This window comes from Pleurodeles waltl, chromosome 11 (genome assembly GCF_031143425.1).
Source record: "Pleurodeles waltl isolate 20211129_DDA chromosome 11, aPleWal1.hap1.20221129, whole genome shotgun sequence".
Classification (NCBI taxonomy): domain Eukaryota; kingdom Metazoa; phylum Chordata; class Amphibia; order Caudata; family Salamandridae; genus Pleurodeles; species Pleurodeles waltl.
Window position 1 is genome coordinate 828,944,635 of NC_090450.1, and position 16,325 is coordinate 828,960,959.

Genomic DNA, 16,325 nt, shown 5'->3' on the forward strand with positions numbered 1-16,325 from the left:
GTGGGTTAGCACAGTGGCAGTGTTAGCTGCAGCATCCGGAGTCAAGTGTGTAGCGCTCCGTGATGGTGTATCTTCGAGGGCAGGGTGGTCAGGGATCATGGTTCTGGGCGTAGCCCAGGCAGGAAATGGCTCAGACAGGCTTGCCTTTGGCCAGTCTTTAGTGCACCACAGTGCACTCACTGCACATGTATTCTGCACAGGCGTGCTGGGGCCTGCATTAAGTAGATCCTGGAGTGGGCTGGGCTTCTGTTGGAGGGAAGAATGGTGAGGGGGTAAACCCAGGTGGGAAAATCCGGGCAGTTGCGGTGTCACTGGATCAGAGTGGAGCAAGCAGTAACTGGAAGTCACAGGCAAGTAGCAGTCTAGCTGTCCAAGTGCCTACCTATGTGGTTGCTCTAAGGCCTGCATTAAGGTCCTGGGGTGAGCGGAACTTCTGTTGGCGGGAAGAACGAAGAGTGGGAAAACCCCGGCTGGAAAACCTGGGTAGGAAAACTGGATCAGGGTGAAGCAAGAAGGAACTGGAGGCCACAGGCAAGTGGCAGGCTAGGTGTCCTGGTGCCTTTTACATTTTCCCAGTGAATTAAAGATATTATTTATTGTTAATGGTTGATTTCTCCCCTAATTAACTTTATCACTTTTGACTATGTAAAAACGTATCTTATACTTGTGTATTGTATTTTTTTCTTTGTCTTTAACTTTAAGAAGGATATCCAGTAAACTGTAAAGTTCAGTTCTAATTCAGAAATCAAGCTTTTCTTCTATTGCTGTGCTAGTGAGGGTCTAGAGATGCTCTTTCAATGCTTTTTGGAACCTGGGGTGTCAGATTTACCGTTTTCATTCCTCAAGGTCCTCATATATTACATGTGAGTGCCATTTTCTAGCTCCCCTTGTGATTAGAGGCTTCTTCCACCTGTCATGCAGTATGGCATGAAGACATCAGCACGTGGAAGGGTTCTCTGTCCTCAGTGAGTTACTTGTGCATAGAAGGCTAGTGATCTCAGACGCATTAGTTGCTAGATCATAGCTTCTCCCTCGCTGTGCTCTCAGGGGTTGCCACTTCTCCCTATTCCCCACCTACCCCTCTTTTCCTACATCTGCATCTTTCTCCATAAATGCTTGCAAAATCTTGTTCTTCCTTGTCTTATGGGAAGCCTGTCTATCTCTCCCTTGCTACAATAGACTGTGTGACTTCTTCTCCGTGTTTAAGGTTGTCTAAGTGTCATTAATCAGCAGCTGTTCAGATGAGATTTCTGAATGCCTCTTTTGGCAACTTGGTACTTTTGTGTGGCTGCCAGCAAATCCTGACATGATTTTTCACATCTTTTAGCACCTGCTATGAAAAGTACATTACTAAGAGCTGACACATTATTTTATAGATCCGCCAGCGCTTGTTTTGAATGAGAAATTTTAAAAATGAATAATCGCATTCAGCCGTGAATTAAAATTGATTTGCACAAATCAATAATCTCCCCATATAAGCCTACTACGATCTAAGGGAGCATTGATTGTCAAATCTTTAGACATCTTAGATTAAAACTCAGCATGCAACATTCTTAGGTCAAAGATTTGTATGTCTGAGGCATTATGAATGTCTTTTGGGAAAATGTAATGAAAAAAAACAAGCGAATATGTTTTTTTTTTTTTTTTTTCCCGAGCTCACCCTAAAGTAATATGTCTTAATTGTTCTTTCTGTGAAATATTGCATATTATTTTGGAATCACGTTTTCGTAAGTTTATTTTCCATTCACATCATGGTAATGCTTTTGTCATCACGCCAGCACAGAAGGGAGCCATAAAGGAATATTTGAAGGTGACTGTGAGCAACAATTGGTGCATTTACCTACAGACCTGTACTTTAAACACTAACATGAAACGAATATGGCAATTTCTACATTAAAATCACACATGCTTTGGAACAGTTGTAAAAATAATGGGCATCTGCATTTCCAAGGATTTTTAAGGGACCAGATCGTGTTACTCACTGAAAATCAGTTTTAGGACCAGGATGCTCGGTGTGTCTGTGTTAACGCTGAACCCAAAAGAGACTCTAAAAGGATCAGAGAATGCACATTGGGGAATGGCACGTGGACATTGTAAAATTAAATAATTAAATTCAGCTCCTTGTAAGAAATGACTGAGTGGAGCATATTAAGAGTGACACATATCCAGTAATGGACTTCCGAATAATCTAGAACAGGAACCTAAATCAATATGAAGAAATGATGTTTACTGAACATATTACATTTTGAAAAACTATGAAAAGATATTTGAAGAGACTTTCAAACACATACTCTACCCATTGATATGACACTACCATTATGGGAGACTCTTTTCCCAGAGTGTTGGCAGGTTGAAATAGAGTACTCCCAAAAACAGAGGGCTGAATGTTTTAGATAATTTTGGTTGAAACAGAGGTTTAAATTTCAGTGTGTAAAATTAAGATTTGACCCATGCATCAATCAGGGCTTCAGAGAATGATGGGATTCGGCTAGTATTTCAAGAACTCACATACTAATGGACAGGTCATGGCTATGTGTAGACACAAGCGGATTGTAACTTTTCAGGACTTAGTTGTCTTTTGTCATTGGACTTCAGATTAGTGGTGTCTCTCAAGCAAAGGCACACAAGCAGGTAAAGGGAATTAGTGATGTGGGCATGAGCACCTGACGCTTTGTGCCCGTCTTTTTAAACACGTTGTAAACAAAACAGCGGAGACAGTATAGTGCATGACGTCTAGCAATGAATAGATTGATGTTGAACACCGTCTGTGAGGAGAGGGGTGGACATGACTGATCCCCTGGATACCTGCTTCAAAAATGGACAGCATCAAATCACAAAAAGTACTCGAACCAACAACTGTTAGTAATTGCTTGTGTAAGATATTTTGTTATTTTTTATCAAATGAAAATGGCAAATTCTGCATCCCCCGTGCTCTCATGCACCGCTTATCTCTTGGAGTCAAGAGCCCACCCACGTGCATATAAAAAGTATTATTAAAGTGTTCGTATGTAGGACTCCTGAAGTCAAAACAGTATCCAGGTGTCAGTGTTCATGAGCACCAGGTGGGTTCAACACAGATTGGGCCCATGTACCTCGTTACTGAAAGAAAAAGCGTTTTCTCAAAAGCATGCACCGGATTAATGTTTTACTTACTACTTATTTTGCTGTGCATGTGGCCCTCACCACAGGAAGATGCTTCAAGGGGTCCAGTGCATACACTGACACACAACTGTCGCAAAAAGAACAGATGATGGTCGGAGTTCGGGCCAGACTATTCCCATTAGTGGCAGAGGCAAGACTGATTTGCATATGGCTGGGTACAAAATGGGGTGGCGTGGCGAGCAGAAAAAACAGTGGATTAATCCCAGATCTTTGTGACTGGGGTTGAATGTTTACATTGTTCAGCATTCCATCCATTATCTGTTCTTTTAGCTCTTAAACACGATGGGGGTCATTCTGACCCTGGCGGCCGGGGGCCGCCAGGGCCACCGACCACGGGAGCACCGCCAACAGGCTGGCGGGGCTCCCACGAGCATTCTGACCACGGCGGTTCAGCCGCTAGCAGAAGCGGAAAGTCAGCGGTCTCCCGCCGACTTTCCGCTGCTCGGGGGAATCCTCCATGGCTGCGGAGCGCGCTCCGCAGCCATGGGGATTCTGACACCCCCTACCGCCATCCTGTTCCTGGCGGGTCTCCCGGCAGGAACAGGATGGCGGTAGGGGGTGCCGCGGGGCCCCTGGGGGCCCCTGCAGTGCCCATGCCTATGGCATGGGCACTGCAGGGGCCCCCGTAAGAGGGCCCCGCAAAGTATTTCAGTGTCTGCCATGCAGACACTGAAATACGCGACGGGTGCAACTGCACCCGTCGCACCCCTGCAACTACGCCGGCTCAATTCTGAGCCGGCGTCCTCGTTGCAGGGGCATTTCCTCTGGGCCGGCGGGCGCTCTTTTGGAGAGCGCCCGCCGGCCCAGAGGAAATGTTAGAATGGCCGCCGCGGTCTTGTGACCGCGGTGCGGTCATTTGGCGGCGGAACCTTGGCGGACGGCCTCCGCCGTCCGCCAAGGTTAGAATCAGGCCCTATGTAAGCACATCTCTACTGCTTACTTCTAGATGTACCTGAAACTTAATCCTGAGCCTTAACCTAACAAAAAAGCTAGCAATAAACTTAATTCTATCCTTACTATAATTCCCATTCTTGAACATAACCCTACATGTAAGCACCACCATAACCATAATCTGATAGCTGTGTAGAATAGTGATCACATAATGATGAAATTATTCATAATGAAAATATATTTTTCTGAAATTTCATGGACTATCTCTGAAAGCATATATTTTATTTTCACGTATCCTCATTTTTTTTTTCATATTGTATTTATTTATAATGATGTCTTTATTTTCACATGCTCCAATAATCATTGGATTCAGAAAGTTATTTGTGAAACTAGGTTGTAACCCTAGGGAACTACATTTCCATTTTATTTTCGAATCTGCCATATAAAAAAACTAAATTTATGACGATTTTGAATATCTTGAGGTGTATTTTAGGTAAAATCACGTGCATATTAGGAAAAAGATTAATTAAAGATATATGAAACCTTCTTTAAACATGGTCTCTAAAATATTTTAATAACAGTTGTCCATAATGTTTGTAGATTACATAGCATACTTGTTATTCAGAATTGATTCAGGGAAAGGAGGCAGAAATTGACATAAATTGTTACTTCATTTTCATGGGGCAGCTCACAGCTCCAATGAACCCTTGCAAATACAGCCTCCCTGCCATCTGCCATCTGCTGTCTGCAGGTGGCAGACACTGAAAATAGTCCCGCATTGCATAGGCAATTGGGTGTCCTTTGTCTGGTAATGGGAGGTCCTGAAGCACTTGAGATGAAATGCTGCTTGTTCAAGAGCAAATGATGATGTGCCAGGAGAAATTGCAATGATACATCAGTGCCTCTGCTTACGCTGCCGACATCACATTGACTTGAGTTACAGCATTTCCTGGGTTGATGCAAGCTATCAAACAATATACATCACCCCTTGAGCCTCATCCACTCTCATAAAAATGTGGAAAAAAACAGGAGAGCATTGTCAAATGTCCCCAGGCTTTGATCATATACACTGAGAATTCACTCAGAAATTCACTGAGTTCAGTACCTGTTCATTATCTTTTTGTAGTTAATATTTTGGCCACAATATTTTGGTACAGCAATATTTTTCCTCAATATTCTGACATACAAACATAAGGATAGAAGCACGTTGGTGGTGCTACAGTGGAGGGACCGCGAGCTGCTGGTGCAGCAGTGGTGCTAATACTGTTGTGAGGAAGTAGTGATTGGGTGGCCAGTTACAATGCAGCGCGGGGTAGTTGTCCATGTCCATTGGCTCAAAATGTAGCTGCTACATTACCCTGAGTCCGTGTCCTTGACCAAAACATGTCTAGTGCGCTGGACAGACTATTTCTATCTGGTGCATCCACAATGGTGCATCACCTAATCTCATGTATTAGAAACCCACCTAATACTGAGCAATAGATTCTGACGCTTTCTGTGCATTATTTACCTATAGGGTAGAGCTAAAACTCTATATCGCAAGACATAACAATGTCATGCATTCAATAGTTGGCGTGGCTGGCAACATTCTCTCTAACAACTCCCTTCACTGCATGGAAACACATGTTGTACGTTTTTAGTCACTTTTGATCTGATTGAGCTAGAATCATTTTTTCTTAAATCTGTAGCAGATAATGGATTACGTGGCAAATGCGGCAAATTCAGAATTCTGCGGGAAACGTTGCACCTGCAAAGTTGCATAATTTGTCTGGAACTGTTTAATGGCCACAAAGTGAATAAAAAGGTGTTTGCACAAGATTTTACTTGACACATTTTACTCACACTTCGAGATAAGGCCTTTAGTTTTTCAAGCCCGGCCATCTGGCTGGATTGGGAAGGACCCTTGCATCATTCAGCAGGGGCAGGCATATCTTTAAGTAATTTATGCACGCAGGTGGAGCGCTTTACTTTGTTTTGAACCTCCAGGGGAGATGTTGACGGTCATGTTAATAAAAAAAAATGCTGTGGTCTGCATTATTGTGAGCACAGGAATGGAATCTTTTTAAGTGCTCAACCTCATGCAGTTTGGAGAGTCGTTAAATGTAAATTATAATTTGACATCAACGGTGCTTCCAGAAAAAAAACCTATGTTCGTGAATCCGGATTGTTACACACTGAAAGTGCTTGTAGGTGCATCAGCGGTTCTTAGTACTTGCATTTATTCTGTATTTTGGGAAGGGTTTGTGTGAGGTTAACAGAAGAATGGGTGTGTGATGGAGCTTGAAGTTGTTTGAACAGCTAAGAAAGACCTCAGTTGAGATTTACAGAGTTTGCTGGTTGAAACAAAAGTGAACCAAACCGTAAACCAAAATAGCTGTCATTTGTCAAAGTCAATAAACGTGCATTATTTGTTCCTGTTTCCTAGGGCACTTATAGGATTTGTCTTTATTTGTAAGATGGTTATGTCTCATTTGGGCAGTAGTGCATGGAGTCTGATGGAACACAAAAGAGAGCCACTGTGCAGTGTTTGCGGCTCTAACTGTTTTGCGGAGGTAAATGCAGACATTTTCCACATCTTTGGGGTCGTTTTTTTCCCCTTATATTTCTTCTGAGGTGGTTTCGATCATAGAGCTATGCTCTTAGAATTCTATTTGTAAATGTTAGTTATGTCTAATGCAGTTGGACATTACTTTATCCACTGGAATTGTGTGCTACCTGCTAGGGCAGTGGTTCCCAACCTTTTGATTTCTGTGGACCCCCCACTTTAACATTAATTGAACCCAGGGACCCCCACTGAATCATCATGGGAATCCGGGGACCCCCACCTGAGTCATTACTGGAAGCTGGGGACCTAATTTATCAATATTTGTTAATATTTTTTGATTTTCTAGGCTCTTACGGACCCCCTGGGGAGGCTTCGGTGACACCCAGGGGTCCCCGGACCACAGGTTGGGAACCACTGTGCTAGGGTATCCCCTCTGCTTCCTTCAAGATGGAACTTGCAAGGTCGTCTCTCCTGCTAGCCACATTTCAGTATGGATGTTTATTCAAAAAAGCTTCGGAGAATTGACCTTTTAATTTCTCCAGCCACTATCAAGTCTCAGTAAACAAAACAAATCAGCACCCTTTTTTTGTTAATTTGCACAATTTTAACATCCCTTTTTAGAAAATAAGTAGGCCTGTTTTCCGAGCCTTATGCATTCATATTGCACTAACAGTGACCATATGAACACAACTGTGTTGCATGAAACATTAAAGAGCACAAAAAAGCAAACAACACACATCTTTCTGGGTTTGCAAAAACACATCTTACTCAACATTCGACCTCTGTAAAATATCGTCCCACCTGCTCACAGGACCTAAGTGCATGAGCTTGTCAGCAGTGTTCAGATGGTAAGCAGCCTGAAGAACGACGCGGGAACAATGAGAGTCGTTGTTCACGAAAGCGAAACAATGCTTTCCTGAACAACAACCCTATTTTCCTCTGCCTTAACCACGCATGTGTGGAACAATGAATCAATCAATCAATCAGTCGCATTTATAAAGTGCGCTACTCACCCGTAAGGGTCTCAAGGCGCTGGGGGGGGGGGGGGCGGTGTCAATGCTCGAAGAGCCAGGTCTTGAGCTGCCTTCTGAAGTGAAGGTGGTCTTGTATGGCACGAAGGTGGCTGGGAAGGGAGTTCCAGGTCTTCGCTGCTAGGTAGGCGAAGGACCTGCCTCCGGCGGTGGCTTTGCGAATGCGGGGTACGGCTGCCAGGGCTTGTCCGGTCGAGCGTAGGGTGCGAGGAGGAGTGTAGAAGGAGACGCGGTGGTTGATGAGTTCTGGTCTGCGGTTGTGCAGGGCTTTGTGTGCGTGGGTGAGGAGTCTGAAGGTTATCCTCTTGTTGACTGGGAGCCAGTGGAGTTTCTTCAGGTGACCGGAGATGTGGTGGTGGCGGGGTATGTTCAGGATGAGTCGTGCGGCAGCGTTCTGGATTCGTTGAAGTTTCCTCTGCAGCTTGATGGTGATGCCGGCGTACAGGGCGTTCCCATAGTCCAAGCGACTGGTGACGAGGGCATGGGTGACGGTCTTCCTGGTGTCGGTGGGGATCCAGCGGAAGATCTTGCGGAGCATGCGGAGGGTGTTGAAGAATGCTGAGGTCACCGAGTTGACCTGTCTGGTCATGGAGAGGGAAGAGTCCAGGATGAAACCGAGGTTGCGTGCGTGGTCGGTGGGTTGGGGAGTGCTGCCTAGGGCGGGAGGCCACCAGGAGTCGTCCCAGGCGGTTGGTGTCGGGCCGAGGATGAGGACCTCCGTTTTCTCTGTATTCAGTTTAAGCCGGCTGTCTGTCATCCAGTTCGCTACTTCCTTCATGCCTTCGTGTAGTCTGGTTCTTGCTGAGGTGGCGTTGTTGGTGAGGGATAGGATGAGCTGGGTGTCGTCTGCGTAGGATATGAGGTCGAGTCCGTGTTTGCGTGCGATGTTCGCCAGGGGGGTCATGTAGATGTTGAAGATGGTGGGGCTGAGGGAGGATCCCTGGGGGACGCCGCAGATGAACCTGCATGGATAAGGCAGAGGAAAACAGACTCTGGATCAGAGAGGATGCGGTGACGTAAGTGGCCTGGGGTAGGGTTAGGGGGTAGTTTTAGGGGCTTGGTGGGGGGAATTTTAGTTTTTAGGGGGAGGGGTGGTGGATCAGGGTAATTTAGGTTAGAAGGGTGGGGGTGGAGGTCGCAGTAGTTTTGGGGGGTTGGGGTAGTTTGTGTTGTAGCGGCTGGGTGGGTGGCAGTAGTTTTAGGTTTTAGGGGTGGGGGGTCGTGGTAGTTTTAGGGGTGGGGTGGAGGGTTGGTGTGGTTTTAGGGAAGGGGTGGGGTGTTGCAGTAATTTTAGGGGCGGGTGGGAGGTTGGGGTAGTTTTAGGGGTGGCGTGGGGGTGGGGGTAGTTTAGGTTTTAGGGGTGGGGGTTGGGTAGTTTTAGGTTGTAAGGGCAGAGGCGGGGGGTCGGTATAGTTTTGGTTTTAGGGGCGGGGTGGGGGGCTGGGGTAGTTTAGGTTTTAGGGACGGGTAGTTTTAGGTGGGGTGGGGGTTGCAGTAGTTTTAGGGGTGGGGGCGGAGGGTCGGGGGTTGAATGTTTGAACCATGCATGCCATTCACACATGCCTTTACCAGGAATGTCTTTACAACGAAAAATTGTTGTTAAGACATTTGTGGTAAAGGCATTAGTAGTAACAACGCGGTTGTTGTTCCGACCGCATTGTTCAGGCATGCGTGGTTCCAGCATGCATTGTTCCGACATATATTCATGTTCCAACAGCTTCACTGGTTGATGGTGGCTCAGTGTATTAAATGTAAGACTGTCTGGTTCTTCAGGTGTTGAATGGCAGTGTGCACTTTCTTTTGAATCATTCTTTCTAACGCTACCGACTATCCTGCACACTTACTCCCCAACAAAAGAGGGACCCATTAAAGCGCCAAGTGTCTGGAAGGAACATGCCAGGGCCTGACTTAACAGTTCAGGCAGCAGCACAACGGAATAGAGTACCTGTAGATTTCAAGACACAATAATTATTTTACTTTATGGACACACCTCAAGAAAAGTGTATTCACCCATTGATCTCGTATCAGTGTACATTTTGCTGTTCGAGGTATGCCAAGAACCCTTCCGCAGTTGTTAGCTTTATAAAATGAAGTTATGAAAATTTAGTGACTCTATTTTGGTGAACTCACTTCATGACTGCAATATTGTTATTGGTTATCTTATGAGCGCAGCTCTCCACAGTCAGGTCATTCCTTTCATATTTGAATAAAACAGAAAACTTTGCATCGGTAAAATGAATACCACGAGTGGGATCAACTTTATCTTTTAACTGTCTAATTAGACCCTCTATCAGAAAAAAAAGGGTTTCATTCTACAGCTCTGCGATGCATCCTATATACAATTAATTGTGTATTATTTATTATAGGCTCTGCTATCAATTTTGACAAAACAGAATCCCAAATATGCTTTTTTCTTGGGTTTTTATTTGAATCCTGGCATTACGGATCTGATAATTAATATAAGTTCTTTATAGGGAGGGTTTATTTTCTGTCCCCTGACACCAAAATAAATTTTCTAATATTTTTATCAAGGCTGAAACAATAAAGTGAAGGTCTTACAAAAAAGAAACATTATAAACTACATAATGGACCTTTGGTCATTCCCTTTAATTGATTACATTTCTGATTTTGTTGTTGATTCTTAGCCAGAATAAATTGTAAAAAAAATAGTTTCCTAGCACCTCACTTCAATCTGGCAAATGATAATTTCGGAGCATTTGCAAATATTCTCAGTGATTAAAATACATTATTCATTATCTAACAGTATAGATAGGACCACTGCAGTGATTTGATCATGAAAATCCATTTCATTCATGCTCTCAAAAGAAGGCTTCTCCATTTACCTACTGGATCTAGCATCTGTCATTACAACCATCCCAAAAGAGTGGGGAAGTGAAAGTTTAAGGCAAGAGGAAATGAAAAGGAACCATACATACAGAAAATGACAAAAAAAACGTACAGGGTATTTGTCCAGTAATTGAGAAAGATGTGAATGCACCAATGCTGTCAGCATGACACATGAAAGAAACTGACTACGTATGTCAGAGGAGCATGATAACGATGTTCACAGTGCTTAACCAATGCAATGCTTAGGGCCATTTATAAACTAGCAGAGCATAGACCCTTCTTCATGATGACCGGGCACAGATGTAGAACTTAATGTGCATGTGATTTCCTGATTATGTCACAATTTCAAGAGCCAACTATGTGTATGAAAGACACACAAAGGTAATGACAAAGTCGCACCTGTAAAGGTACTCCTGGGTGTGCAGATGTACACGTCTCTCTTTTTAAAGCAGACTTGTACACACAATACGTATTGAAAGGCAGCCCTGCTATGCAGCAGCACGTTTTCCCAGTGAAGAAACCCCTTCCTCCTACACCATCACCAAGTTAGGGGATGTGCTTCCAGCCCTGGCAGCTCTTTGTTAGAGCAGATCAGTGCCCCTTACCAGGGCAGCAGAAGGATCGGAGAGAAGTTTGTGAATGCTCATAAACTCACAAGTGTATAACTGTTCACAAGCTCACTAAGTAAACCACACTTCCCATTCCCCAACACTTAATTACCTTTGCACAGTTGTAGACAGGACATACAATGAGGCATGAACACATGAATATGAATGCCAAGCAGCCTTAAATACTGCTATGTAGCTCATAAACCTGATTTACCCCCGACATGGCCTTGTGTTTGGAGCTTGGGAAGTGTTGCATACAGTCCTTTTGATAATAACTTCAAGGAAGACAGTAAACGAAAGAAACATATTTATAATATCATTAGAGTGATGTCATTTTAGGGGAAGCGTCGAAAATGCAAATATCTTTTATAAAACGGAAGATTTTTTTTTAACCTAAGCATTAAGGAAGAAACCAACTTCTTTGTCTAAATACTATGTAATCTTAAGCGTTCTTTTGCTGCAGTATTAAGAGGGACGGTGTCTTTCACCTGTAGGAGCTGCTCAAGCATGACCAGCCTGTTCAGCAGCACCATGTCACCTGTGAAGGACGGGACGTCATCCCTGCCCAGAAGCAAAAGTTCCTTCAACAAGCCTCCTCTGCGAGCCATGTACGACCTGCTCATAGCGCCCATGGAAGGGGTAAGAGAACGTCCAACAATGTATGTCCATGCGAAACGCGTTTTTTTTCAGATGCAGATTTAAGTCACCGAGTGCTGGGCTTGCCTCAGGGGCACGCAGATTGTCAGAGGGGAGCCGGGGCCTGAATTCCTAACTTCTGACAGCAAACCGTGAGCTCTGGTAGGAGGTCAGTGCTGGGTCAGCACAGGTGTTGTTTTACTCTGGGTATTACTACTTGACTCTGTGGTCAAAATAAAACTGTCTGTCTAATTTTGTGTTATTCCCTGAACACGTATAAACTTTAGATGCTAAATAGCACTATTCTTTTAGAGCCCGGAGTCAAATGACTAGATTGGCTATTTCCTACGCACTCATAAAAAGATCACCAGTATTAAGTGAATACACATGTTCCCAAATTGTTCAACATTGTTCAACACTGCTATATCAAAAGAAAAACGACCTATGACATGCTGTAAGACACAAATGGAACGTTCCAGGACATTGTACTACAGGCTGCCTATTTTAGCGTTGACAGTTGAAAAATGTGGGTTTAACTCATCCCATTAACCCTTGTCAGAAAAGGCAAACTCGCACAGTTGCCCTTAGTTTAATCATATTCCTGCTCGCCTATGTATCTGAAAGCAGTTTCCAAATATGTTTAAAACTCCTCCCTCCGATTCAGTTGGAATTAAAAGGTCACTTGTACTTAGTGCCCAAAGGCACAATCACATTGGTTATTCCCACATAGATTTATTTACATTGCCCAGATATTCGATCACTTACTTTAGAACTTCTGAACAATATGAATTTTGTTATTTTCACATGTGCAAGTAGCTCTGTACTTTGTTCATTAATCTGTTCCTCTCAGCTCTTTCCCTTGAAAGGACGGCCATCATTTAAGTTTAGGCAAAGTGGGAGCTAGGACATTGAATGGGCATTTAGTGGGCAGCACGGTTTGAATACAAAAGTTGTCCATAGAGGTGTACACATTCCCATAGGATGGACTTTCGTTTCTAGGAAATGCATCTTTAATACAACATGTCTTCCTCAACGTTAGGAGGAGAGGCGAGGCTACTGAAAACATTATACCTATAACCCCGTAAAACAGCAAAATATATAAGAGATTAGGATTCCCCAACTTAATGTCATGTTTTTGTGCTGAAAAATGTGCCAGTTCCAGAACTACGATGTTGTTGTATTTTCACAGCTAAATATGTATGTAGTATTTGTATAGTGCAAATAGGGTGCCCACCTTCACCATTCTATTACAGACTCTATTTACAGTCCTGGGGTTTTGTGTCGTAGCTTAATGCGTTCTGCGTGTTCTAGACTTGTCTTATGTCCATTGCGTTAATTAGGATAGCCAAAAAGAAGCAAGAGAGGGCCCCACACATCACTTATCCACCAAGAGAACAGGGCACCAAATCACAAAGATATGAAGAAAAAAAAACCTTGGATAGAAATATTACACTCTCACACCACACTCTCTACTTACAAACAGACCTCCACTCCAGTGAGCCGTCACAATAAAGAAATATGCAAAAAAGAAAATTGAAGATCAATAATAATCCGATACAAATACTCTATTCAAATAATGTTATTCTGTAATAAAACACCTCCATACAGATAGGTGCCCACCATAAAAAGAGCTCAATAAACAATTATTACATAACAGGAGGCTAAAACGGTTAAAATATCATTCTAAGTATATGACAACATACACCCTAACCACATCACCGTGTGCTCTATACATATAGCACTGACAAGCAGGGAGACAACAGCCAAGACACCCTCCTGACGTAATTATGATGAATGAAATTTTGGAATTCGACTTGAATTAATGGACTGGGAGACTATATCTGTCCTGAGGAAGGGGTGGGAAATTATTGATAAGACCACCTGAAAACGTTTACGCGAGTGGAATAGCTGGACTCACTGGATTCGGCCAAAATCAGATGACAAAAATTCAGTCTATTGGCTGTTGGATACCTGAGTGGGGCAGCCCTTTGTGACAGACAAAGCAAGGTGTCTTGGGTGTTGTCTCCCTGTCTGTCAGTGCTATATGTGCTGAGCACACAGTGATGTGGTTAGGGTTTATGTTGTCATATACTTAGAATTATACTTTAACCGTTTTAGACTCCTGTTATGTAATAATTATTGATTGAGCTCGTTTTAAGGTGGGCACCTATCTGTATGGCTGTGTTTTATTGCAGAATACAATTATGTATTGTAAATTGTTTTGAATAGAGTATTTGTGTGGGGTTATTATTGATCATCAATTTTCTTTTTTACATATTCCTTTATTGTGATAGCTCAAAGGAGCTGGGGTTTGTTTGTAAGTAGACAGTGTGGTGTGAGAGTGTAATATTTCTCTCCAATGATTTATTTTTTCATATCGCTAATTAGACTAGCAACATGTAATCAATTATTTGTAGTTGATAAGTTCAGGATGCAAGTCCATAATGACCAGGAGTGAGGTGGTCACCATAAATGCAAACATTGATCAAGGGCAGTGGATCGCTTCATGGGGTCAAAGGTTGGGATGTAGTGAATAAGTGAAATTATGAGTAGATTGCTTCTGAAAGCTGATGTGGACTGGTAGGGATGTAGGGTTTTAAAGAGCGGCACACACTTATTCATAGACAACCATAAGAACAGCAATCCTTAGTTGTGCAAATTATGTTATGTGAATTCACCTGCAGTGCACTTCACTGCTAAAGTGACGTACATTCTTGACCATTTCAACTTATGAAACTTTCTTCCTAGATATAAACATGATGTAGCATAGTTCACATGGTAGAAATGGAATCATATCCAACTTAATCGCATAACAAGTTGATACCCAAATAGTGACTTCCTGTGGTCAGCAGCGACCCGCTGACGGCTGCAATGGACTAAACAAGGAAAGCTGAGACCCACTAATTGACAACTTCAACATGAGCTGTTCTGCTTCCAAAGGCCACGCTACAGTCTCTGGACTCGTTGAGAGAGATAACAGCAGCTGTCGCTATTTGGAGCCCCTCGTTTCATTAGACCTGGACATTTTGCAATAATCATGACAAGAGTGCAGAGCATCTCCTTCAGAAATGAGCCCACTGGATGTGTGTAGACAGGACGCATGCACCTATGCAGAAAGATACTTAAAACGAATCAATTCATGGTGATAAGAGTTCCCCGTGTGGAAACAATATTTCAGATTGCATTGAAATCTAATCATGTAAATGAGATGTCGTAAACTGTAATATTGTTTTTTTATTAATATCTTTGAAATCCATGTGAATACGCTACCTTAAACAGTGTCATAGAATCACATTCCTGTTATCAGCAGGGATGGAGCAGCGCTTCTGTTTCTGCAGTCTTCAGACATCACCACCGGAAAATAATGGCTTCTGTCATTTAAATGCTTTTTGAAATCATACATGACCGGGGGCGGCAAAACAAAATAGACGTGTGGTTGTGATGAACAAAGGTCAAGCCGAAGGAAATGGTGGTGTAAAAACGAGAGCAGGTGGTGAAGGTTGAGGTAGGGAGAGGGAATGGTGGAGGAGACTAGTGCATATATGCACTAGTAAATATTTCACCGATGGGGGAGAAAATAATGTCAGGACATTTTTTTGTTATTGAATACCCCAGTGTGCAATAATAACCCTCTTGGTCGTGAGTATGAAGTTTTTTTTAAATATATAATATGCATGTGAGTATCACAAATATTTATCTTCTTGGGACATAATCTCTCTTTTGCAGACATCAACCAACAATAGGAAAACATTTTGTGGTCTGTGTTTTAATTGATGTGAGGTTTTTATGGGGATTTAGAACGACAAAATTGGTAGAAATGGAAATCAGATTATGGGAATAGGGGCATGTTAGAACCGCATGCCGGGGCATAGTTTATAGGGATGTTTGGGGTGTAACATGTCCCCTAACAAAATAATTGTTTGATAAATAGTTGGGTACAAATGCTGTCTGAAGGGTATGCTGAGGTGTCTATCAGATTTCACCAGGAATTTTTACGTACACAGACAAAAACGCACACACATTCCCTCTCCCTCTATTTTGAAAAATCCTCAAAAATGTAGATTAATGTGCAAAATATTGTCTTTTCCCTCACTTTGTGCCCCTCCCAGTCTGTATTCCTCTCTCTTTCCACTGCCTCTTAAGACCCTCTTATACCCTACTTTTGTCGTATAATGTATTTTAACATTATGCCCAGCGTGATTGCTGGAAAACCTGAAGCTCACACCTCCAGATCTTACTGACCAATCTACGCCTCTGGCGGTATGTGGGAGGAGTCTTGGAATCAGTGAGAGGAATGGGCATCAATCTCCACAAACGACCTCTTGTAACCGTTGGCATTCCAATTTATGAAATATGATATATCTTTTAGAAACTGTTATGCTACAGAAGTGCCATTTTGTGACACAGGTTTTTTTTGTTGCCAGACAACCCGAAGCATCATTTAGGACAGTGGACAACCTGTTTGCAATTTTCTAAATTCAGCCTTGTTTTTCATAGTTGAAGGTATAAAGCCAGTTCAACTTTCCTTCAGAACACATCATCACTGGAACTGATACAGAGGGGAACCTGTAGACAGGGACAATGGGACATGGACATACAAAACTC

General features: G+C 43.0%; 1 protein-coding gene across 3 annotated transcripts in view; it reads left to right on the forward strand.

Annotated features, from left to right (window-relative positions):
* The window catches only part of TTC28 (tetratricopeptide repeat domain 28), a 1,605,451-nt gene that overhangs the window by 1,505,383 nt on the left and 83,743 nt on the right, over positions 1 to 16,325 (forward strand). For all 3 annotated transcript variants that reach the window (XM_069214676.1, XM_069214678.1, XM_069214677.1), the window contains one exon: positions 11,579 to 11,723. In XM_069214676.1, coding sequence (XP_069070777.1) covers positions 11,579 to 11,723 — 145 coding nt within the window. The remainder of the gene's footprint in view (positions 1 to 11,578; positions 11,724 to 16,325) is intronic.